This window comes from Pagrus major, chromosome 23 (genome assembly GCF_040436345.1).
Source record: "Pagrus major chromosome 23, Pma_NU_1.0".
NCBI classification, from domain to species: Eukaryota; Metazoa; Chordata; class Actinopteri; order Spariformes; family Sparidae; genus Pagrus; species Pagrus major.
Window position 1 is genome coordinate 28373537 of NC_133237.1, and position 27373 is coordinate 28400909.

At 44.9% G+C, this 27373-nt stretch overlaps 1 protein-coding gene across 1 annotated transcript in view; it reads right to left on the minus strand.

Moving 5' to 3' along the window:
- Nucleotides 1-5114: 5114 nt before the first annotated feature.
- rapgefl1 (Rap guanine nucleotide exchange factor (GEF)-like 1) overlaps nt 5115-27373 on the minus strand; it is a 30103-nt gene continuing 7844 nt past the window's right edge. The window contains exons 3-16 of the mRNA XM_073495099.1: nt 17918-17996; nt 14130-14367; nt 13768-13865; nt 13494-13606; nt 12839-13006; nt 12651-12748; nt 11155-11277; nt 10879-11057; nt 9209-9299; nt 8970-9020; nt 8793-8880; nt 7247-7311; nt 7078-7132; nt 5115-5239 (exon numbers count right to left, since the gene is read on the minus strand). Of these exons, the coding sequence (XP_073351200.1) occupies nt 5115-5239; nt 7078-7132; nt 7247-7311; nt 8793-8880; nt 8970-9020; nt 9209-9299; nt 10879-11057; nt 11155-11277; nt 12651-12748; nt 12839-13006; nt 13494-13606; nt 13768-13865; nt 14130-14367; nt 17918-17996 (1571 nt within the window). The remainder of the gene's footprint in view (nt 5240-7077; nt 7133-7246; nt 7312-8792; nt 8881-8969; nt 9021-9208; nt 9300-10878; nt 11058-11154; nt 11278-12650; nt 12749-12838; nt 13007-13493; nt 13607-13767; nt 13866-14129; nt 14368-17917; nt 17997-27373) is intronic.

The following is a 27373-nucleotide window of genomic DNA, read 5'->3' on the forward strand; positions in this document are numbered from 1 at the left end:
ATCAGGTTAAAGGTCTTGTCAAAGCGTAGAAGTTTCTCAGGTTTCGTTCCGTCCAGAACGAAGCCGCCTCCTCGTCACACATCTTGTTGTTTATGATCTGAAATGCTGCCTAATATCTACGAGGCGTATTTGAGGCTTCTGTTAAGTTCCTGTCCTGAGTTTAACTCCCGTCAGAGACCCTCTGCTGTAAAAACATGAAGAACTCTCACAGAATGATATCATCATTTCAAACTGTCAGACTTCTTGACAGCAGATATCTGATTATGGTGAATTACTAAAACTTACCAAGTGTAACCCGACACCGGGGAAAACTTGGTTAGTCTTTGAACAAAAAAATCTATTTGGAACCCGTGTCCCAAAATAAGAGCCAGGTCTTTGAACAAAATATAAATATTGTAAAATGTACTTGAATTATCCGTGGTTGGTTCTGACAGCTGGACTTTAGACCTGGTCTTTGGATGTGGATTGGAGGCGGACTTGTCTCTGGACGGGATCAGCCTCACGGAGCTTTTACAGACTGGATGTTATGGTACAGATGGAGAATGACAAAGTCTCACCGGCCACCAGAGCTGAGCACAGAGAACCTTTTCAAACCATTCACACCTTTCAGAAGATCTTCTTACAAACACGTGAACCGTCCTGATGCGCCGAAGACTTTCATCCAAACACACAGAAAAATATCACCTGGATTAATTACTGAAAACACATTTAAATTAAATAGTTAAAAATCAAATAAAATGAGAGTAAAAGTCTTCCAGCACAGCAGAGTATCACAGTAAATATCTCACAATATTACAGCTTTTTCCTCATAAATAAGGACTTTATCTCAACATGGTTTTTATTGGAACATTGTGTTATACATTTCTTATAAACTGACTTTATCTCATAACTATAGAGGAGGATTCAGGCCACTGCAAAAGAATATTTTAAATATTGAAAAAAAATGGGGTTCTTTTTGAGAATTTTGACTTTAAACTCAGAATTAAAAAGAGAAATAAGTCAGAACTCAGTTTTGTCTTTACAGTGGCCCTCGTCCTCTTCAACCTCTGACCTCATCCCACAGTGCTTTACTGTCACATGACTTTGTCCTCATAATATCGTAACGTTTTTCTTTCTATTTTCATGAGATGTTGTTAGCAAATGTTGGTCAGCAGCTGGAAGACTTTTACTGTGCAGGTCTGAAGTTACACACTGGTAATATTTTTAAATCATCCAATAGAACGACGTCACAGAGTGAAACTCTTCAGTGCAAAACCCTCAATCCTCCGTCGTTCTGTCTGACGTCTTTCAATCTTATTTTCATGAAGCCGTCTGTGAATCCTGAAAGAAGAAATCTTTGGTCTTTAAAAGACGTTTGATTCAGACCACAGTACGCTGCAGCCTCGCAGGACTCACAAACCATGTTTTTGCCTCACAGGTTCTTTGCATCAGATCGGACCTGATTTCCTCTCTGGACTCAGACAGAAGGACTCAGCTGAAGGTTTTCAGTGAACAGAAACATGAAGTTGGACTCAGCTGGACTCAGACCTGGTGGTGATCACAGCAGAAAAACAACAACTCTGTAGATTTCTATTATTATAGTAAATATGACTGAAGTGTGATCAGCTGTACAAACACAGAATCAATCGATCGCAACACAACTGGACTCAACTGAACCGAACTGGACTGAAAATCTAGAAGAAAGAGTAAACAAAACCTCTCTGTGTCTCTGAGCCCTGAGGTTTGGCAAAAGTGCTTCGTTGCTGCGAGAAATTGACCAATCGGCTTCACTTCCTGTTATTGCCTCGGACCTCGACCCGCCAGTCCACCGAGCCGACCGATGGCAGAGCAGCTCTGCGGGCCGATCGGGTCCTTCCTTTGAGCCGATTGGTCGTTCAGCAGTTAGATCCCAAAACGCTGAGAAAGAAAAGTTTTCCTGTCGACTCTTCTGTGTGTTTCATCTTGTGATGTCATCCAGTACACACAGCTGATTGGCTGCCGTGTGATGATCAGTTCAACCAGCGCGAGATCATTTTATTAAAACACTTCAGCTGTTTGAATGTTTTATCCCGTTTACTCCGACTGTCACCGACCGGACGTGTTCAAAGTGTTGTAGAGATATTAAAGTGTCGTCTCTTCCTCCGGACCAACAGACAGATGTTCAGCTCATTTCAACCTGCAGATGTTGTTCTGCTTCCTTTAAACCACGTCGTTGTCTCTGGACTTGTTCTGTGCACAATGACGATAAAGTCGAATGTAATTAAAGGAGCAGTTTGACAGTGGACAGTGGTGAAGATGGATCGTCACAGTTTAATAAAGCCACTCGTGTCCTGATCAATATCGAGAATCTTTATCTTTTAAAATATGATCCTATAATTATTCTTAATAAACTCACTTTAAATTTGCATCTTAAATGTACATTGTGTATGTTTAATGATTAACATGATTGTGAAGCGCTGAGTCTGATGCGTGTGGAGCATTAGAGCAGCGCCCTCTGGTGGACAAACTGTGACCTCAACATGATTTTTAACATTATTTATTGAGGATGTGAACACTGATACTGAGATCGATCTGATTGGATAATATCTGCAGGTGGATCTGAAATGAACTGACACCAGTGGACCTAAATCCAATGAGACAACATGAAGCAGTGTTGTGATTGGGTAAACACCAGTACAGCGTGACCTGTAGTAAACAGGTTAAAACATACAAAAACAGCAGAATGGTCCTTTAAAGTGAGCAGGACGTGAATCTCCAACCATCCTGTTGGATCAAAAAGTCTGCGAGACGCGTTTAAAGTCCTGAAACAAAAAGCAGAACAGACCGAGGAGCTGCCGACGACTTCACACTGAAACTGACATCACATTCTGTAGAAAACCAGCATCTACACATCCGTCCATGAACGCACCGTGAGCCAAAGTCCGTCACAGGTGGCGTCAGTGAACACATCGTCACTACTCGGTTTAATCTCAGAGGAATCTGTGAAGACGGCAGCTCCTGACTGTGTGAAGCATGGCAACTGATAGAAACAGACCAGAGGTCAGTCTGATGTAAACTCACTGTGGTCAGCTGTGTGGAGCAGAGTTCATGATCCTGATGGAGAAACTCCTTCAGTCTTGAATCAGATGGTTTGACTGTAAACTGGTGTCGTGACGTGTTTCTGCACGCCGTGACAGAAGATGTTCACGTCCTCAGGTGAGTCCGACACGTTTCTCTGCCTGCATGTTGTTCAGAGACGTTAACGTGGGCGTGTTTTTGTCAGATCAACCAATCAGCTGGTTGATTTCTGGGTGTCTGTCTCTGACCCACAGTTACCAGCAGAAGGTGTTCAGCCCGGCAGAGGAACATACCGACCCAAATATAAGGCAACATGTCTGCCTATGAAACAGCCAGCAGAGAGGAAACACTCTGAGACAGTTGGTCCAATCAGAAGAGAGCAGCATCTGTCCTGTCACGATCTGAAAGCCGTCTCTTGTTTTAAATTGACTTCAGGAAGCGTCTGTTTCTGCAGCAACACACTGGAAGACTTGAGCCATCAGAGGCTCCTGAGCTGCTGACGGACGCCGACAGAAACACTCTGAGAAGTAAAACAAGTCTTATATCTGGCCCGTATGTTAGAATTCTTGTTCTCAGCAAACGGAGGCTGTTTGTCGGAGGGTTCAAAGGTCAGCAGGCGTCAGTCAGGTGGTCCGATTGTCTCGACTGATTGGTCAGCTGCCACTGGAGGAGGGAAAGTGCAGGAAGTGAGGAAACAAACAACGCGAGGAGGATTCAGTTCTTCTTCTTGTGTCGAAGCAGCGACTGGTCTCATCAGATCTTACATCCAGTCTGTCCTGTTACTGAGCCGATCATCTCCTGGAGGAGGACACTGATCTGATTGGTTGTTCCTAACGCACAGCGATTAAGCAAACACACAACTTATTACATGTTTTTTTTTATATATTCCTCAGCCTGATGAATCTGTTAACTTCAGCTACAACTGACTGTGGGTCAGTCCTGATGTTCATCAGGTTCAACAGCAGTTTGTGGGTCTGACTTTAAATGCACGTCTTGAATCAGTCTGACACCAGCAGACATCTTGTGTCCAGCAGTGAAGGTCTTTGCACACCAAGTCTGTTTCTATCTGATGAACACTTCAGTTTTCTGTACGTTTTGTAAAAATTCACAATACGAGACAAAAGGAGTCGTTGAGTTTGTGTTCGGCTCACTCCTGAAACGAGACGAGAGCGAGGAGACTTTCACCTGCAGGATCATCACCGTCACCTCCAGGTGTGTCGGGATGTCGGGGATCCAGTTTGATATCAGAACCACACATTATAAGATCCAGCTGATCCTGACAGGAAATCAAACCTGCTCCCAGAAAAATATGATTTTAAACGTGACTTTTTTAGATGTGGACGAGAAGAGAAACAGACTTGGTTTGCAACGAACTTTAAACTTATATATTTACATGTTGATTCACAGATTAGATGTTCTGCACACCTGAGGATCGACAGGTACGAAGAGTCTTCATCTCACCTGCAGTCAAGAATAAATCTTAGTAACAGTGTTTGAACAGGAGCTGTTTTAATGGTCCTGATGTGATTTTATCTGCAGTGTGTGCCCTCAGATCTTAATGTTATAATGTGATTTACAGTTGGCTCAGTCGTCTGTACGTCAGGAACGAGACGTCATCAGTTTCCTCCTCGAGGTTCTTCAGCCGCTGCTCTGATTAAATCCTCCCACGTGATCTCAGCAGCTTCAATCCTGTGAAACATCTGTGATCTTCTCTACCGATCGCTCTCAGCTGACCTCCACAAACGTTTCAACAACGCTCCCCACTGACAGCCTCCAGGTTTACACACAAAATGGCCGCCGCAGAGTGAAGACGATCTGAATCTTTTAGAGGTGAAAACAGAAACTGTGACGGGATCGTGAGGACTGGCAGTGTTCAGACTGCTGCTGATGGAGGGATGAAGAGGAAGAGGAAGAGGAAAAGGAAGAGGAGGGACAGACAGAGAGTTTGTAGGTTGTCAGGTCCAGTGTCAGACTTCTTCCAGTTCTCTTTTCTACCTGAGCGTCGCTCTCATCGTTCGCTCCTTCGTTTTATTGTTTCTGGACACATTTCTTCCTCCTCCTCTTCGTTCTCCGGCTCTTTATGTGTCTTTGGGCTCCAGTTTGCAGGACATGTCGAACAGCAGGTTCTGGTTGTCGATCACCTGTAACTGACGGACGTAGGCCTTCGTCTGCAGGTGGGAGGGGGACGTCTCTGTATCCATGGCTACCAGGTGAGACAGGAAGAGAAGGAAGACAATCACACTGATGTCAGGGTCTCATCAGTTACACACTGACACCACCAGAGGGAGACACACATTAACACAAGACAGGAGCTAGTTCCTTCACAATAAAAGCATTTTAATGTGAAAGTTAAAGACAGTCACATTAACTCTTCTCTAATCCTGAAATTATTTTTTATATTCTCACTGATGTCAGTATTTGTTTATTCGTCTGTTCGTCACGTGTTTAAATACAAAAACATCAACATACTTTTATTATTTCACACCAACAGGAAACCACTCAACACATGTTGTCGATCAGACGTCAAAATATTTTCTGAAGTATATATTTTTGTTTTCCGAAATGTTTTTGTATCGAATTATTTTCTCCATTTCGTTGTGCATTGCATTGTGGGAGAATAGTGTATACTCTCTCCCATCACTGCCCTCAGGTCTGTGCTGACTGTTCTGACTGTACTGACTGTGCTGACTGTGCTGACTGTTCTGTCTGTGCTGACTGTTCTGACTGTTCTGACTGTGCTGACTGTGCTGACTGTACTGACTGTGCTGACTGTACTGACTGTACTGACTGTTCTGACTGTTCTGACTGTGCTGACTGTGCTGACTGTACTGACTGTGCTGACTGTACTGACTGTACTGACTGTTCTGACTGTTCTGACTGTGCTGACTGTGCTGACTGTACTGACTGTGCTGACTGTACTGTCTGTGCTGACTGTTCTGTCTGTGCTGACTGTTCTGACTGTTCTGACTGTGCTGACTGTATTGACTGTTCTGACTGTTCTGTCTGTGCTGACTGTTCTGACTGTTCTGACTGTGCTGACTGTGCTGACTGTACTGACTGTGCTGACTGTACTGACTGTACTGACTGTTCTGACTGTTCTGACTGTACTGACTGTTCTGACTGTTCTGACTGTTCTGTCTGTTCTGTCTGTGCTGACTGTTCTGACTGTTCTGGCTGTACTGACTGTTCTGACTGTGCTGACTGTTCTGTCTGTGCTGACTGTGCTGACTGTTCTGTCTGTGCTGACTGTTCTGACTGTACTGACTGTTCTGACTGTTCTGACTGTTCTGTCTGTTCTGACTGTTCTGACTGTACTGACTGTTCTGACTGTTCTGACTGTTCTGTCTGTTCTGACTGTGCTGACTGTGCTGACTGTTCTGACTGTATTGACTGTTCTGACTGTGCTGACTGTTCTGACTGACTAACTTATACGTGTCACTATGTAACATGACGTTATGTAAATATATGTTTTTATTATAATATATGCAGCTGGACCGTAGTCATGGTTACCAGCTGTAGCTGCGTTATTTTAGGTCACACTACCTTGATCGACATGACCCGCCCTACTCTGCCTCTGATTGGCTGCACACCGTCCGTTAAGTAATGCGCATGTGCAGCTCTCACCAAAGATTGAACAGAGGCGAGACGTCTCACTCTGTAGCTGAAACAGAGCGTTGAACACACAGTGTGCAGAGGGATCCTGCAGCGACGCATCACGTGAGAATAAGCTGGACCCAGAATAAAGTATGAACCTGAACATTAGCAGAACGAGTTCTTTAAGACGCCTCGCTTTGTGTTTAAAGAAAACATAACCTGATTTCATTTGTATCGTATCAATCATCAGTTCAAACTTCAAGTTTTTCTCCTGATAATAATTTTACTGACAAACTTTTTCAGTATCACTAGTATCATTCAGTTCACAGAGTGATGTCAGAAGACTCAGAGATAACCAATCACAACACAGCTGTAACACATGTAGAGGTCAAAGGTCGGAGACGACACATGAACAGGTAGGTGTGTGCGTGTGTGCGTGTGTGTTACCTAGCTGGCTGCTCCTGTATCGTCTGATGATTCTCACCATCTCGGCCACTTTGTGCTGCAGAAGAAAGTGAACGTTCTCTCGTCATGGAAGAACTCGTACAAACAGCTGAGCCACGCGATCGTTACAACGAGTTTAAACTCTACATTCTTAAAGATCTGACCGACTCACCATCTTCTCAAAGTTGACGAGTTCACCGTGAAACGTCTTGCAGCTCTCGTGAAGGAAGGTCAGGTCTGACAGGAACAGGAAACACACACTTTGTTAGTTATTGATCAGTTTATCAACATAAAGATCAATTAAACGAGATCAACTCGTCACTGAACGAGAAAAAACTCCAAACATGAGAATAAACTGAACCAACAGACGCCTGTTTTCACCCTCGTCACAGGTCTGCAGTTATTGTGTCAACAGACAGATTTATATTGATTCATCACACTGAATACTGGCGCAGTCCTGTTTTCTACCACAGGGGGCAGCAGAGTCACAGCTCTTTAAAGCCTTCATGTTCGCTTTAATCGTCTCTCTTTTTAACCATTCACTTCCCTCTTCCTCTGGTTACCATGGAGACAGAGAGCTTAAGGCTGCACACGCACTCACAGAGACACACAGAGACACACACACACACACACAGAGGGTGAGAGGCGTACAGTGTGTACAGTAATCTCATTTAAAGTCTTTTCAAACTGAACGAGTGAAAGCAGAAGACGTGTGTGTGTGCGTGCATGTGTGTGTGCGTGCATGTGTGTGTGCGTGTGTGTGTGTGTGTGTGCGTACACGTGTGTGTGTGTGCGTACACGTGTGTGTGTGTGTGCATGTGTGTGTGTGTGCATGTGTGTGTGCGTGCGTGTGTGTGTGCGTACACGTGTGTGTGTGTGCGTACACGTGTGTGTGTGTGCGTACACGTGTGTGTGTGTGCGTACACGTGTGTGTCCACCTGCTGGGCTGAACGAAGACGAGATGAAAAGAAAAAACTGGAGCGAAGAGGAAAACTGACGATGAGTCTTTGAAGTTTGTGTGTGTGTGTGTGTGTGTGTGTGTGTGTGTGCGTGTGTGTGTGTGCGTGGCAGGTTAACGGTACATGGAGCTGATTAGCCAGAAGTGCCAATTAGCGAGGTGGAGCTAACGTGCTAATACGTCTTCAGCAGCCTCACAGCTGGAGGAGATCAAACTGAACGATCATAAACGATCAGCTGATCAGTGCTGATGCAGCTCAGGGCGGACTCACACTGGGCGGTCCGGACCGTGCTGAAACCCGTTTGACCCCCAAACTCCAGTTTGTGTGAGCAGTGTGAGCGCTCTGTGCTCAGGTTCTGTTCACCTCCTCGGTCCTGGCTCGGTTGGAAGAGGTGTGTTTCTGCACCGTACGGTTGCTCATGTACGAGCACGAGTCACATCGTGATCATGTGTTTTGACGCCGCCTTACATGATCAATAAATCCAGGACCGTGAGAGGCCGTACACGACCCAAACGACACAAAATAATCCACAAACAGTCAGGAAGTCCAGTTCTCTGTGGTCTCACTGAGCTGAGACCGCGCCAACAAGGAGACGGGCTCAGGACGAGTCCAGGTCAGCTGAGTGTGACGAGTCAGTGACTGTTCGCAACACAACCTCCTGTGTTCTGATCCAAGTCTGAACAAAGCAGCAAATCACAGCAGAGACACAGTTTGTTAGCATGCGGATGTTAGCACGTCCATGTTAGCATTTAGCCTCACCTTTGAGCAGCAGAGGTGTGAAGGGGATCAGTGGAGGTCTCAGGCTGGTGATCAGGTCTCTGTAGGACTTGTGGTTCCTGGACGGGTCCTGAAAGATCCAATAACAGTGAGGTCAATATTAATATTAATACGAGTCACGTCTGTGAAGCTAAAACAGATCAGATGAGAAAAACTCACGGCGACGCTCTCAAACTGCTGGAACTGCTTCCTGAACTTCCCCGGGAGACCCTGAACCATGAAACAACGAGAGGAGTCGAGAAACAACGAGCAGAAAACAAAAAGGAAAATTAATAAAACATATAAAAGATTCAGTGTTTTTCTTTTTAATGACTTTTGACAGAAAATCTTCAAACTAGTAATAAGTGAGTGTTGTTGTGTCTGAAGGTGAGCTGAGCTGCCTCAGGTGAGCGTCGTACCTCCCAGGTGAGTCGTAGTCTGTTGACAGCCGGGTTGTCTAAACCCAGAACGACCGCGAGGAACGACAGCAGGTCCTGCTGCTGCTTACAGCTGAAACACACACAGGAAACAGGAAACACGGCTTGTTTCTAAAGTCAGAGGAGAGTTCAGTGTTTCCTTCAGCTTCATCCAGACGAGACGGTGATGAAGGCTCTAAAACTTCATCAGTTTCATCATTTAATACAGAAATATTCTGCATTATTCATTAAATGCACACACAAGTCAAACATTTAAAATATTAAAAGACGAACTGAAGATGTTCAGTTTACTGTCAGAAAAACAGAAATGCTGTAAATCCACAGAACTGAAGAAACTTTAACTCGACTTGTGTCGATACTGAATAGATAAACGAGTAAATGAGTACCGTAATTTCCGGACTATTGAGCACACCTGAATATAAGCCGCACCAACTAAATTTAAAAAGAAAAAAAAATGTGTACATATATAGGCCGCACTTGTCTATAAGCCGCAGGTGTCCACATTGATGAGATATTTACACAGAAAGATTTTTTAAATTTTTAATTGGTAATTGGTTAAAAAATGCATCATCTAACAGTGTGCTTAACCACTCGACTATCGTAACATTCCTACGCTGTTGTGAGTATTTATACTATATAACAGATATCCGCTAATATTAAATTGAAAAAATTCTAAACTACGATAACTCTTTTTAGGATTACTTAAGATTAATTATACATAAATATGCTGGCGTCTCAAGTAGGTGACGATTCAAATAGCTGGCTAATATGGTAAATTGGTGTATTTTGAGAGAAGCAGTTTTACAAACAGACCATATACCCGCCCCGACGGAGCGCTCAAAAAAAGTGCGAAGGAATGCACCCAAGGCGGCATCCGTCATTTGATTGGTCCACACTCTAGCTGTCTCCCTATTGGCTGGTGAAACACAATATTTTAAGCGCAGGGAGGGACAGCCTTGAGTCTGAGCAGACTCCTCAACCAGAGAGGAGCTGCTTGTTCTGAGTGCGTGCACATTAGATCTGAGCGCGCAGACTTTAGATCTGAGCGAGCACATTAGATCTGAGCGTGCACATTAGATCTGAGCGTGCACATTAGATCTGAGCGTGCACATTAGATCTGAGCGTGCACATTAGATCTGAGCGTGCACATTAGATCTGAGCGTGCACATTAGATCTGAGCGTGCACATTAGATCTGAGCGCGCACATTAGATCTGAGCGAGCACATTAGATCTGAGCGCGCAGACTTTAGATCTGAGCGAGCACAGGACATATTTGAATGCGAGCGAAATTTTTGTGTGCAAGAAGAAGATGTGTGAGCACAAGCATGTGATTTTTGAGTTCAAGCGCACATTTTGAAAGAAAGCAGCAAACATCTCAGTGCGAGCACAAAATGTGAGCGTGAGGAGAATAAATGTGAGCACGAGAAGGAGCTGTGTCACTGAAAAGGAATGAAATCATGCTCTCAAACTGAAAATCTACGCTCTTGAATAAAGGTAGGATAATTCTTCCATACTCAGCCTCCTTCATTTATCTGTACTGAACCGTCTGATCTACACAGAACTAAATCACTTCATTATTCTAAATGAAACATTACAAAAACAAACAAATAAAAAGGTCAATGTCTAAATGTCTCCGATGTGTTTGGACTCACAGAGCTGCGATCTTGATGAACTTGCGCAGCAGCTGGATCCTCTTCGGCAGCGACTGACACTGCAGGATCTCAGTGGCGACCCAGTGCTGCACCTCGCTGCAGCGCTGTAGTACCAACTCCAGGTTCAGGGGGCGCCAGCGAGACTGCTCCCCGTGAAACACGTAACACACAAACTCCACCTGCAGGAGACACCAACAAAGAAGACAGAGCAGAGCTGTGAACGCTGGACTTTGTTGGTTCTGAGCAGAAGTATCATCCGGGTCGATCTTCACCGACCTCGTGCACGCAGCTGAACAGCTCCCAGTCAAACACCACCAGCTGATTGGCCACCTCCTCCGCTGACATGTCGTGGAGTTTGCTGTCACCCGGCGTCCAGTGGATCTCCTCAGGAAGAGGAAGCTGACAGGGACAGGAAATGACATCATCACATTGTAAAACACACACTTAGTTTTGACTCCTGAAACATGTGAACAAATAAATTCCTTCTTATTGATCATTTTATCTGAGCTGAGCTGCTGAGTCACATGTTTCACATGCTTCAGATGTTTCACATGTTTCAGATGTTTCACATGCTTCAGATGTTTCACATGCTTCATGTTTCACGTTTCAGATGTTTCACATGCTTCAGATGTTTCACATGCTTCAGATGTTTCACATGCTTCACCTGTTTCACATGCTTCATGTTTCACATGTTTCAGATGTTTCACATGCTTCAGATGTTTCACATGTTTCATGTTTCACATGCTTCACCTGTTTCACATGCTTCATGTTTCACATGCTTCAGATGTTTCAGATGTTTCATGTTTCACATGCTTCACCTGTTTCACATGCTTCATGTTTCACATGTTTCACATGTTTCACATGCTTCACATGTTTCAGATGTTTCAGATGTTTCACATGTTTCACATGCTTCACATGTTTCAGATGTTTCAGATGTTTCACATGCTTCACATGTTTCACATGCTTCACATGCTTCAGATGTTTCAGATGTTTCACATGTTTCACATGTTTCAGATGTTTCAGATGTTTCACATGTTTCAGATGTTTCACGTTTCAGATGTTTCACATGCTTCACATGTTTCAGATGTTTCACATGCTTCAGATGTTTCACATGTTTCACATGCTTCAGATGTTTCAGATGTTTCACATGTTTCAGATGTTTCACGTTTCAGATGTTTCACATGCTTCACATGTTTCAGATGTTTCACGTTTCACATGTTTCAGATGTTTCACATGTTTCACGTTTCACATGTTTCAGATGTTTCACATGTTTCAGATGTTTCAGATGTTTCACATGCTTCACATGTTTCACATGCTTCACATGTTTCACATGTTTCACATGTTTCACATGTTTCAGATGGATGTAAGTTTTCTCCAGGACTTGATTTAGATCATAGTTTCTGTAAGCTAACAGTTAGCTGTCCTGCTAGTTTTGATTTAGTTTTGAGGCTGTAGTGGCGGTTCAGCTTCTAGACTCTGTAGTTAGCTTACAGTTAGCTTACAGTTAGCTTACAGTTAGCTCCATTTTGTTTTGATTTTAATATATTTCATTTTTGTTCTACTTATGGAAACCTGGTCGATGTGTCCTGTGGTCTGACACTGAAAGCGTTATGTTATCAAGTTTTTTTGTAGACATGCAGAATTAATTAAAATTAATGTGAGCACTTCCTGTTTTCATTGTGATACACCAAAACATTTTGTTGGCTTGTCAGTCAGTCAGTCAGGCAGGCAGTCAGGCAGGCAGTCAGTCAGTCAGTCAGGCAGTTCCTCACCAGTGACTCCAGCTCGGAGGCTTCACAAGCAAACAGGTGAGTGTTGACTCCCAGTGTGGTGAACACGGCCTCGTCACTGGGACGAAACACCGCCTTCTCTGAACACACACACATCAACAACAGTTAGAAACAGTGTGTGTCACTGACACCAGAACCGTGTGTGTGTGTGTGTGTGTGTGTGTCCTGACCTCCGGCTGATGTGACGGCCACCAGTATGAGGTTTCCGGGCAGAACCGGTTGGTCTTCACTGTACTGGAGTTTCTCTCGGACCAGAGCCAGAATCTCTCCGACCCGACAGGACAGACGACTCCTGATGGTGACGTAGGAGTGATCTGGAGTGTAGACCCTGCAGAAGACTGGACACAGACAGACAACTGTTGGTTTGAGGAATAAACTAACTAGCTTCCGGTTAGCATCTGGGTCCCATTAGTTTAGAGTTAGCTTCTCCTTAGCTTAGAGCTAGCTTCTAAGTCTACTTAGCTATACAGTTAGCCTGTAAGTCTCGACCCCTGACTTTACTCAACCAAGCCCAGCTGACTACAGGACTGATTGACGACTAGCTCGTTAGCTAACAGGACACAACATGTAAATCAACCAGACGTGGACTCGTTTGATGGAGCTAGGCTAACAGTTTCCCCCTGTTTCCAGTCTTTGTGCTAAGCTAGAGAGTGTGAGTGTGTGTGTGCGTGTGTGTCAGTCAGTTTGTGATTTGTATCAGACCACAGACTGCAGGTGAGTTTACAGACAGCACAGTGTAGTAAAGCTTTTATATTTCAGTCCTTGCATGTGTTCAGGTGTGTGTGTGTGTGTGTGTGTGTGTGTGTGTGTTCAGGTGTGTCGTACTCTCGTCGGAGCCTCTGAAGGCCTCTCTGGGCTGCAGACAGGCGTCGATGCGTCTGAAGTGTCTGAACAGAGGACGGACCTGCTTCCTCCTGCTCTCCTTCTCCTCATCAGAGCTGAACACAAAGTGTTTGATTTTATTAACATGATTCAACAACAACAACAACAACGTGTGTGTGCGTATGTGTGTGTGTGTGTGTGTGTGTGTGTGTGTGTGTGTGTGCGTATGTGTGTGTGTGTGTGTGTGTGTGTGTGTGTGTGTGTGTGTGTGTCTTACGGGCAGTTTAAGATCTCGGTCCATCTCTGCAGTTTGAGGACGTCCTCCACCAGCTCAGGATACCGACTCAACTCCTGCACCGCACACAGGTACAGCTCCTGCACACACACACACACACACACACACACACACACACACACAATAAATAAACACTGTGACAGGAAGATATGTGTGTGTGTGAGTCAGTCTCGTTGTTATGACAACCAGGGGCCTGAAACAACAGGTCCCGCCCTGCAGAGGTGTTCTCACCTGTGTGTGTGTGTGACATGTTTTTCTTTCACTTTCTGTTCTGTGTGACGCCTCAACTGTAACATTGTGTGTTATATTTTGTGTGTGTGTGTGTGTGTGTGTGTGTGTGTTACCTTGGGGAAGCTGTTGCTGCGCTCCCCCTCCTCCTGCAGCAGCTCTCTGTAGGTGTCCAGGTATCGAAACGCCACGTTCAGCACCGCCTGCTTCCTCTCTGCTCCGTCCATCAGTCCCTCACTGTCTCCATCCGTCTGTCCTCCTCCTCCTCCTCCTCCTCCTCCTCCTCCTCCTCCTCCTCTCCTCTCCCCCCCTGCCTCCCTCCCTCCCCCCTCGCCCTCCGTCTCCAGAGAGAATCTGAGAGTTGAGTTAAGGAGGAAACAGTCGACAGATATTTGACTCTAAACATCACATCATTACTTTAGTGCTGGAGGTAATCAGATTACATTAATGAAGTCACATGTTCAAACCAAGAGCTTCAATTTAAACGAGTCGCTGAAACAAGAAAATCAGAAGAAAACAGATAATAATTAATAAAAGTAAAAATTTCAAATGTTTGTAAATAATGAATTCATCTTTAATCAGCTGTTTGATGTTTCACAGTGAAGCTGCAGAGACGCCATGATGACCCACATATCACTGCACACACACACACACACACACACACACACACAGAGCAGCTGTGTGTGTGTGTGTGTGTGTGTTTCTCAGATCAGTTTCTGTTCAAACTAATATCTTTACATGACAGAAACAGTCTCAGTGTTGATGAAACATCCAGAGCTTCTAACTATCAGGAACTACAATCCCCATAATGCTTTGAGGCACACAAGCACAAAACATCATGTTCAGTTATTCTGCTGATCGATTGATCGTTCAACAGAAAAGCTTCAGCTCTGAACTGACTTTTACACGTTATCCACCAAAACATGATCATGTGACTCTATGGAGCGCTGAAGCCCCGCCCCTCAGGTCACTACAGAGCAGAAGCCCCGCCCCTCAGGTCACTACAGAGCTGAAGCCCCGCCCCTCATGCTACTACAGAGCAGAAGCCCCGCCCCTCAGGTCACTACAGAGCGGAAGCCCCGCCCCTCAGGTCACTACAGAGCTGAAGCCCCGCCCATCATGCTACTTCAGAGCTGAAGCCCCGCCCCACAGGCTACATAGAGCTGAAGCCCCGCCCCTCATGCTACTACAGAGCTGAAGCCCCGCCCCTCATGCTACTACAGAGCTGAAGCCCCGCCCCACAGGCTACATAGAGCGGAAGCCCCGCCCCTCATGCTACGACAGCACTGAAGCCCCGCCCCTCATGCTACTACAGAGCTGAAGCCCCGCCCCTCATGCTACTACAGAGCTGAAGCCCCGCCCCACAGGCTACATAGAGCGGAAGCCCCGCCCCTCATGCTACGACAGCACTGAAGCCCCGCCCCTCATGCTACTACAGAGCTGAAGCCCCGCCCCCTCCGGAGCAGAGCTTTGTCTGCAGTGATGCAGAGACAGATGATGTATTGATCCTGATTGAATCTCACAGATGATGTTTGTCAGTTTGTTGTATTAAAGTCAAACCTCATGTAGTTTTGTGTTAAACTGCATCGTCTCACCAACACCAGAACCAACACCAGAACCAACACCAGAACCAACACCAGAACCAACACCAGAACCAACACCAACGTGGTCATTTCAGTTCTGTGATGAAACAAATGTGAAGAAAACTTTAAAACACGTCGTCTGACTCAACGACTCCCATGATGCCTTGCTGCTTCAGGACATCAAACGATGTTTGAGAGCAGCAGAACTCACAGACAGGTGAGACATGAACACAGGACGTCTCTGCAGGTGTGTGTCTTCATGACACCAGGACACACACAAACCAGTGGACCATGTTTGACAGTGAAGAAAATGTCTCAGCGTTACAGACTGAAGACAGAAACATGAAGACTGTCTCAGTGACGAGGACGCCGTCTTCACTTCACTGCTTCCAGGTTCACTTCGGTTATTAGAACAACACAGAGCCGAAGCTCCTGACGGACTGAACGTTTCAGGGTCCGGTGGACCTGCTTCACTTTGTGTTTCTGTCCAAAGGAAGGAAAGACGAAGACGAAGACGAAGACGAGTGTTTCTCTCCTCTCGCCCACATCTCTGCTCCACTTCCTGTCCTCCCTCCAGCTCTCTGCTCTTTATCTGTGTGGGCGAGTGTTACTGTCACACACACACACACACAACACACACACACAGACACACAACACACACACAGACACACAACACACACACACAGACACACAACACACACACAGACACACACACATACACACACAACACACACACAGACACACAACACACACACAGACACACACACATACACACACACAGACACAGACACACAACACACAGACACACAACACACACACAGACACACAGACACACACACACACACACAGACACACAACACACAGACACATCTACATTTTAAATGACGCAGCAACCGGAACTTTTTATCTTCGACTTCACAGCTGTGTGTGTGTGTGTGTGTGTGTGTGTGTGTGTGTGTGTGTGTCTGTCTGTCTGTGTGTGTGTCTGTGTGAATCATGTGTTGCAGCATTTATAGATCTGATGTTACGTTTACAGTCTGAAGAAAAACCCAACGTGTGAATTAATTCCCAACACGTCTCTGCAGTACTGCAGTCGACCCGGTGAACTCTGGCTTCCCGTCGTGACGCAGCACAAGTGGAAACACTGAGATCCAGTTTGTGTTTGATCACACGGATCCACGGTGTCACCACCTCCCTGCTGTTTCCTCTCCTGAGCTGCGCGTCATGTTTCTAGCAGGTTTTAGAAGTTTAAATATTTTCTTATGATATTTGACGGACGGTCGAAGGCGGCCGGCTCCACAGGTGCATCGCTGTGTAGCTGTTTCTGAAGCGACCACACCGAGGTCGTCTGAACCTCTGAGTGACATTACGTTCATGAAGCAAAGTACATGGACCACATTGACACGGCGGCCATTTTCCTCTGACATCACACTCAGTCCAATAAACGTTGTTGTTATTATTTTACTGCTTCCTGATTGATCAGCAACTAAAAAGACGATGGACAGAGGAACTGATCTCATATTTCAAGGTAGATTACCTGTGATAACACGTTAGCTAACGTTAGCGTCAAACCTCTTCCTAGCAAACGTTTCTTTTCTACGTAACGACAGGAAACCTGACAAGTAATTATAAAATATCAACACACAGCAGCACACATTTATCTAGGCCTGTCAAAGAAGTGATATGATCAGTAACAGTTATTGGACGTTAGATCTTGCATCATCACATCATCGCATCATTCAAACTTCAGCCCTGAGCCAGACCTCAGAGGAAGATAAATCCATTTTATTAACCCACAAGTAACAAAGTAATCTCTGAGCTCTGCTCCCGTCAGTAAACGGCTCCGGATCAGAACAGAATCTGATGAGACTCCAGAAGCTCTGGATCTGCACCGACTCTCTACTCTCAGTTATTCATGTTGTTTCAATAACATCGAGCATCACTTTCGTGGGAACACACCACGATAGTGAAACCAGTTCATCTCTGTGTTTCATGGAAGTCTGGATCTGCCTGTTGGACAGAATTTGTCCAGTGAACGGGCGGATCCACTTTCCTTCCTCCGGCCAGAAGTTGACTGAAGACAGTGGATTAAAACATGGCGCTGCTCAGACAGTGACGGCCTGCAGGCACAAACAAACCTGCAGCTACAAGACTGAAAGGAACTGGACCCAGTCATTAACAGAACCACGTTAAGTCGATGAAACAGTTAATCATCAGAGTTACACTGAGACTCTGAACAGCGCTCGTATCTGAACCTCCGTGCACACCTGCAGACTCACCTGCACTGCAGGTAATCATGAGTGTGAGTATGTGAAGGATACTGCTGCAGCAGGACCTGCTGCAACCTGTCGGCCGTCAGGAAGATGGGATGTGTCAACATGAAGTCATCCAGCAGGGTTTCTACACAGGGACACAAACAGAGCTTAGTTTTACAGAGTGTACCTGAACATACCACTGAATCTCACATGACAGTCCGTCTCTAATAAAGCCCAGGTAAACCAAACCAGGTAAAAAGCATGAATCTGGTTTAATGAACAGAATCAATCTGCTGATTAAAAAACAAGTAACATGTTTTATTCTGTCGACTGTTCAAAACTCAGGATCATCAGTTTAAATACAAAACAGACCAGAAACACATCAGAGAATATTTGACACCTTTTAATGAACTTATTTCATCTATTAATCAACTAATTGTTTTAATACAAGACGTAGATTTTATGTTTGACTTGATCACAGCAGCTTATCGTCTGCAAAGAGGTTAACATCGTCATGATCACTTTCAGTCTGTTGTTGATTTGAACATTAATGTCATGTTGTATACACACACACACACACACACACACACACACACACACACACACACACACAGAGCTGCAGACACACACACAGAGCTGCAGACACACACACAGAGCTGCAGACACACACAGAGCTGCAGACAGACACACAGAGCTGCAGACACACACAGAGCTGCAGACACACACAGAGCTGCAGACAGACACACACACAGAGCTGCAGACAGACACACAGAGCTGCAGACACACACAGAGCTGCAGACACACACACAGAGCTGCAGACACACACACAGAGCTGCAGACAGACACACACAGAGCTGCAGACACACATACAGAGCTGCAGACACACACACAGAGCTGCAGACACAGACACACACACAGAGCTGCAGACACACACACAGAGCTGCAGACACACACACAGAGCTGCAGACACAGACACACACACAGAGCTGCAGACACACACACAGAGCTGCAGACACAGACACACACACAGAGCTGCAGACACACACACAGAGCTGCAGACACACACAGAGCTGCAGACACACAGATGTCGTTCCACACGTTTCAACACACGACTGCAAGAAACTTATACACTGAATATGACGAACTAACTGAGATCACTGCTGCTTTAAATCTCCGTTTCATCTATGTGCCTTTAGCCTAGCTTAGCACAAAGACTGAAAGCAGAGGGAAACAGTTAGCACGGCTCCATCAGAAGAGAAAAACAATGAGTGGAAAGCTGTCGTGGAGTTTATCTAACGAGACGAGAGCCAGACGAACGGCACCGTTCAGAAGAGAAACAATAAAGAACTGCAACACAGAATTAAACTCAATTACAGGAAAACGTCCTATTTTTGTCTCTGCCACAGAATCTGTTTCAAAATCAAACACACAGTAAATGTAGGCCGTGAAGACAGTCAGTGTCGACCCGGTGATGGTTCTGTTGTGTGAAACCAGAACTGAAGACAGAAATCTAAAGATGGAAACATTCAGATGAAACAGTGACGAGCTGCTGCAGCACGACTCCCAACCTCTGTCACACTGTGTGTGTGTGTGTGTGTCTGTGTGTGTGTGTGTGTGTCTGTGTGTGTGAGAGAGAGATGCATGCTGCAGTGGGCGTGTCCTGTCAGGGTCCGCCTCTCTGCAGGCGGTTACCATAGAGACACCACGTTGCCGACAGTGAGAGGATGAAGAGGGAAGTGTGTGTGTGTGTGTGTGTGTGTGTTATTGATAACAGATTCAAACTGATATCAGAACTGATTAATCACATGATCTGACTGCTGCTGTTGGTTTTAGTGTTTTACAGTCTGTTCCAGAGGATCAGCTGTTTCTGATCATCTGTAAATATTTATACATATAAACACACATATACATATATATTGATTAAATACTAATCAGATACAAGATGATCCAAATACTGAAGGTCCTGATTCAAAACCATCAATCAGACAATTTTTTATTATTTATCAGAGACAATAAAACTCAAGACAGGACAGTATATAAACGCAGTAGAGGACAGTATATAAACACAGTAGTGGACAGTATATAAACGCAGTACAGGACCGTATATAAACGCAGTAGTGGACAGTATATAAACGCAGTACAGGACAGTATATAAACGCAGTAGTGGACAGTATATAAACACAGTAGAGGACCGTATATAAACGCAGTAGTGGACAGTATATAAACGCAGTACAGGACAGTATATAAACGCAGTAGTGGACAGTATATAAACACAGTAGAGGACCGTATATAAACGCAGTAGTGGACAGTATATAAACGCAGTAGTGGACAGTATATAAACGCAGTAGTGGACCGTATATAAACGCAGTAGTGGACAGTATATAAACGCAGTAGAGGACAGTATATAAACGCAGTAGTGGACAGTATATAAACGCAGTAGTGGACAGTATATAAACGCATTACAGGACAGTATAGAAACGCAGTAGAGGACAGTATATAAACGCAGTAGTGGACAGTATAGAAACGCAGTAGAGGACAGTATATAAACGCAGTAGTGGACAGTATATAAAGGCATTACAGGACAGTATATAAACGCAGTAGTGGACAGTATATAAACGCAGTAGTGGACAGTATATAAACGCAGTAGTGGACAGTATATAAACGCAGTAGTGGACAGTATATAAACGCAGTAGTGGACAGTATATAAACGCAGTAGTGGACCGTATATAAACGCAGTACAGGACAGTATATAAACGCAGTAGTGGACAGTATATAAACGCAGTAGTGGACAGTATATAAACGCAGTAGTGGACAGTATATAAACGCAGTAGTGGACCGTATATAAACGCAGTAGTGGACAGTATATAAATGCAGTAGAGGACAGTATATAAACGCAGTAGTGGACAGTATATAAACGCATTACAGGACAGTATAGAAACGCAGTAGAGGACAGTATATAAACGCAGTAGAGGACAGTATATAAACGCAGTAGTGGACAGTATATAAACGCATTACAGGACAGTATATAAACGCAGTAGAGGACAGTATATAAACGCAGTAGTGGACAGTATATAAACGCAGTAGAGGACAGTATATAAATGCAGTAGTGGACAGTATATAAACGCATTACAGGACAGTATAGAAACGCAGTAGAGGACCGTATATAAACGCAGTAGTGGACAGTATATAAACGCAGTAGAGGACAGTATATAAACGCAGTAGTGGACAGTATATAAACGCATTACAGGACAGTATAGAAACGCAGTAGAGGACCGTATATAAACGCAGTAGTGGACAGTATATAAACGCAGTAGAGGACAGTATATAAACGCAGTAGTGGACAGTATATAAACGCAGTAGAGGACAGTATATAAAAGCAGTAGTGGACAGTATATAAACGCAGTAGAGGACAGTATATAAAAGCAGTAGTGGACAGTATATAAACGCAGTAGAGGACAGTATATAAACGCAGTAGTGGACAGTATATAAACGCATTACAGGACTGTATATAAACGCAGTAGTGGACAGTATATAAACGCATTACAGGACTGTATATAAACGCAGTAGTGGACAGTATATAAACGCAGTAGAGGACAGTATATAAACGCATTACAGGACAGCATATAAACGCAGTAGTGCACAGTATATAAACGCAGTATAGGACAGTATATAAACGCAGTAGTGGACAGTATATAAACGCAGTAGTGGACAGTATATAAATGCAGTACAGGACAGTATATAAACGCAGTAGTGGACAGTATATAAACGCAGTAGTGGACAGTATAAAAAAGCAGTAGTGGACAGTATATAAACGCAGTACAGGACAGTATATAAACGCAGTAGTGGACAGTATATAAATGCAGTACAGGACAGTATATAAACGCAGTAGTGGACAGTATATAAACGCAGTAGTGGACAGTATAAAAAAGCAGTAGTGGACAGTATATAAACGCAGTAGAGGACAGTATATAAACGCAGTACTGAACAAATTTACACAAAAATACAAAATGGAAGTTTTTCTTAAAGCAGCTACAAGGAGCTTTTACTGTTGTTGACTCTGGCGCCCCCTGAGGACAAACGTGGTACAAGCACCACTGCCTGCTGCCGTACAGACAGGATACACTCAGCTGTTTGCAGGTGCAGAAGTAAGATTAACATATAAGATTAATAAGTGTTATATGATGATAGTGAGTGTTGGACCACCAGACTACACCGCAGCTTCTTTCCTCAATTCATCCTCTGACATAAAAAATAGTTACAATTTTATGTCTGATCGCTGACAGCCTTTAAGAATTACTGCCGTAATAATTCGAGGTCGAGGAGAAAACTTATTGATTATCGTGATTCTTTTTTTCAATCAATTCCTGATTTTATTTAATGCAGATCACACGGAAATTGGCATAGCGACCACAATACGCTAATCTTTAAAAACAATTTCCAATTGTTCCATTTTACTTCATGTTTATCATTAAACTCATACTTCCAGACATGTTCAGGTTTCATCTGCTCTGGATACAAACTAATGATCAGTTTGTTGCTCTGCTGACACAAGACTCACTTAAAAACTTGGTAAATCGCTCGTCGTGTGCGTGACTCGTGTCCTAAACCTAACCAGGTTATCTGCTAAACTCAAAATGCAACTGAAAACTGGAAATATTCTTTTAAAAACCTGAAAACAACGTCACGGACTGTACGGGCCTCCGAACTTTATTTAGGTCATTGAGCAGTTTTATAATATGTCACGTAAAGACCGTCCTTTTAACAGGTTTTCAGGCAGAAAGCTTTCAAAGCAGAATATCACCTTCGACACATAGATGAGGTCAAATCCACAAATGATTGAAAAACGACGTGCAGCTGTAGCAACACGACCACCTCTTCGGCCTCGCTCTTCTTCACTCATCATCCAGAGCTGCTCTTTGCTGCAACAGTGTCTCTGGGCTCGTCAGGTGGAGCAGACGGGCCAGTCCACTGCTGCCGCTGGGCTCACGAGCCCAGAGACACTAGAGCTGCAACAGCTGCTGGTGTGGTTACTGAGGGGATCAGCTCTGCAGTGAGAAAAACTCAACGCCAGAACGCCACGAACGCCCGACCACCACCGAGCAGACAGGAAATAACAACACGTCTGTGACGCCGACAGAGATATTGGTGTCTCTGGTCGTCTGCTGGACAACAGGAGGGAGGGATTGTTACTGGCTGCTGTATCGTTATCAGTCAGTTAAACACTGGTACCATCAGATTTATTATTAAAGGTGCTTCAACTCATCTTTTCCATCAGTCTTTTTAATATCATGATGACATCGTGTCAGTGTCACAGCAGCAGCTCTAATAACTCGTCCATCAAACATCAGTGTTGAACTGACAAACTGTGAAGCTCCTTAACAAAAACCTTTGAAACAGAAGCAGGAAGTGAAACTAACGTCTGCGATCCAAACAAACTGGGTTTAATCTGCAGCTTCGGTTTAAAGGCTGACTTTTATCCCCCGTCTCCCCCTCTCTGTCCCCCCCCCTCTCCCCCCCTCTCCGTCTCCCCCCCCCCCTCCCCCCCTCTCTGTCCCCCCCCCCCCCTCTCCCCCCCTCTCCGTCTCCCTCTCTGTACACCCCCCCCCCCCTCTCTTCCTCCCACTCTTCTTCACATGTCTTGTTGAGAGCTGGTTGCTATGTGAACAGGTGCTAAAGAGCCTCTTATGTATCTGCACACACACACACACACACACACACACACGCACACACACACACACACACACACACAGTCATCTTCACAAACAGAGCGAGGGAGCTGCAGCTCCGAGAGGTCGAGGAAGACGAAGGTGAACGAGTGGGCTGCTCGCTCACTTCTTCTTCTGCTGAAGAGAGAAGATCCTCCCACACACACACACACACACACACACACACTGTCCTCACACACACACACACACACACACACACACTGTCCTCACACACACGCACGCACGCACGCACGCACGCACACACACACACACACACACACACACACACACACACACACACACAGCAGCAGTTTTTTCACCGGAATTTTGAGCAAAACTGAACACTGCATCATCAGCAACATCAGGATCATCAGGATCATCAGCAACACCAGGATCATCAGCAACACCAGGATCATCAGCAACATCAGGATCATCAGGAACATCAGGATCATCAGGATCATCAGGAACATCAGGATCATCAGCAACATCAGGATCATCAGCAACATCAGGATCATCAGGATCATCAGGAACATCAAGATCACCAGGAACACCAGGATCATCAGCAACATCAGGATCATCAGCAACATCAGGATCATCAGGATCATCAGGATCATCAGCAACACCAGGATCATCAGGATCATCAGGAACATCAAGATCACCAGGAACACCAGGATCATCAGCAACATCAGGATCATCAGCAACATCAGGATCATCAGGAACCCCAGGAACATCAGGAACACCAGGATCATCAGGAACATCAGGATCATCAGGAACATCGGAGCTTTTACTTCAGTCACAGTATTAATACCTCAGTGTATTCACATGAATACTTCAGATTATCCTCCACGCTGCTCGTGATGCGTTCATGTGTTCAGAACTTTAACGTAGCAGCTCGTTTCATAAACAGTCAGGAAGCTTAAAGGTGCAGTACGACAGTTCTGACCTCCTGCAGACATTAGCGTGCTAACCAGCTAGCTCCGGCCCTCCCCCGCCTCTCTGAACTGCCAGTCCAAACTACTAGCTGCACAGCTAACTGAGCGAACTAGCTAATGGCAGCTACAGTTAGCAGCAGCTAGTGGTTCCTCTATTGATACGCTGCATCTTGTGTTAAATGTGTCGACTGAATCACGTTTGTTTACAATAACTTCACTTATTATCCCACAAACTATTTAATTATTGTTCAAAGTGTAAACATCTAATTCAAATACTCAAGTAAAGTACAAGTACTCGAGTAAATGTGCACACAGTTGGCAGTGAAGACTTCATTCAGTACAAATGTTATTTACTCTCTGCTTCACAGGTAACACACCTGAACACCTGCCTGCCTCGACACGCCTGGACCTCAGTGTGTGTGTGAGTGTGTGTGTGTGTGTGTTATGTAAGTATATTTGGCAGGTTCGTTCCTCTTTTGTGAAACTGTCAGGAAACTTATCGTGTTTCTGTTTTACCTGAGAGGCAGCTGTTCACACACACACACACACACACACACACACATACACATACACATACACACACACACACACACACACACATACACATACACATACACATACACAGTGATAACATTATTATGGGATGGAGACAGATGTGGCCCGTAGCAGCAGCTGGCTGTCGTCGCTCTCTGAGGCTTTTTAGTTTAATGTGTTTTTGTATTTTAAGTTATGAGAACGTGATGATGTCACTGATCAGCTGACTCATGAGGAAACTCTGACCGAAGACGATAAATAAAGAAACGATGATGAAATAAAGACGTTAAAGTTATGAAGCAGGAACGTGAACGTGATTAAAATCTGAACTTCATCAAGTCAGAAGACAAAATGTTTTGTAAATGGTGTGACGTCATCGACAAAGGGACACGCACACACACGTCCACACACACTAATCACTTTTTAAACCCTCACTGTCTGACTGACACACCCTCACACACACACACACACACACACACACACACACACACACACACACTACCTCACACACACACACACACACACCCTGGGAAGTGTTTTAATCCAGTTTACAGCTATGGGGAACAGTGTGGCTCTGTGAGGTCACGTTGGACTGGAGACGGACGCTGAGTGGACACTTCATGACTTTATGTCCAAACTGGTTTCAGACTAACGAGTAGTTTAATTAATATGTTGACTGACAGCGAGGTCGACCAATCAGCTTGTGTTTCAGCCTCAGGACAGCAGCTCTGCACCACTGTGAGAGCTCCACATCCTGTTTGTGTGCAGATTTAACTGAGCAGCCATCTTGAAGCGCTCGTTCTGGGCGTCCTGCTAGCTCAGCTGTCGAGCAGCGTCCCAGATACAGACGACCTGCCGGTCTGGTTCTACTCGCTTTGACTCGACCCGGTTTACACTTCCATCACAGCTGGACTTAAAGCGATGACGCTCTGCAGCACTATGGAAGAATCACCACTAACAAAGTGGCTAATTCAGCTGCAAACACGTTTCATTTCCTTTAACTCCTTCACAATAAAAGCCCCCCGTTATTGAGTCACTTGAAAGCTTTTATTATGAAGCAGCCTCACAGGAAACGTTGTGTGTTCAGCAGCAGTAACTGAACATGAACCAGCTGACAGTGAACACATGAAACAGTGAAACACAGCAGAGGTTTGAAACAAACACACGAGAGAAACTGAAGCGATCCGGTCAGAAGCTGCAGACGTCCTGACCAACTTTAGAACCTCTTTCTCAGGTTTCCTGCACAGCCTTGAGTCCAGTATGGATCTGAGGGGGAGACGGGTTTGTTACGGGTCGGCTGCAGTCGTGAGACGACCTGCTCATAGCTGGAGCGGCTGCGGTTTGGGCCAACTCTGGAGCTGCTGGTGGAAAAAGAGCATCCGTCCTCGCTGCAGCGGCCCGGGTTTGAGTCCGACTGTGGCCCTTCACTGTGAAGAAACATGATTATCTGTTGTGTTACGTAACAGCCTCCTGACAGCAGAACTGTCACATGTTTCTATTTCAGGTCCAGTCGTGTTCAGAAAACACACAGAACCTGAATCAACGTGTGTCGTGTGAAGGTATTCATGTAGGTGTGTGTGTGTGTGTGTGTGAGTGTGAAAAGTGTGCGAGCACACGTGACGTTCCCGCCAACACGAGCAGGTAAAACCTGACAGGTGAGATCGACCAGAGCTGAACAGAGAGGAGACGTCGTCAACACAGAGAACCAGAACCAGAACCAACCGACAAACTGAGCTGACGACCAGCGTTCACAACACAACACAACACAACACAACACAACCAACACAACACAACACAACGCTGATGTGAGGCAGACTGTATGACTCTGTGTGTGTGTGTGTGTGTCTGTGTGTGTGTGTGTGTCTGTGTATGTGTGTGTGTGTGTGTGTGTGTGTCTGTGTCTGTCTGTCTGTGTGTGTGTCTGTGTGTGTCTGTCTGTGTGTGTGTGTGTGTCTGTGTGTGTGTATCAACAGGCTCTGCAGTAATTAAATATGATTCACGGTGTAATTTTCAGGCTGTGGAGACAAAAACAGGAGCCGAGGACGAGGTGGACTCAGTTTGTCTTCCTGTCTGAAAGAGACGCAGCGTCTCACTGTTAGCATGATGATGCTAACACACTGTTAGCATGATGATGCTAACACACTGTTAGCATGATGATGCTAACACACTGTTAGCATGATGATGCTAACACACTGTTAGCCTCGTGGTCACAGAACTGTTAGAGAAACACAGCTTCCTGTAATCAGGCCTGTCCACAAACTTCTGGCCACAAAGTGGAATCAGTCTCCTTTAAAATGAAATAAAACTTCTGCACACATTAATAAATGTAAGTCAGAACAGTTGTAGTCCAT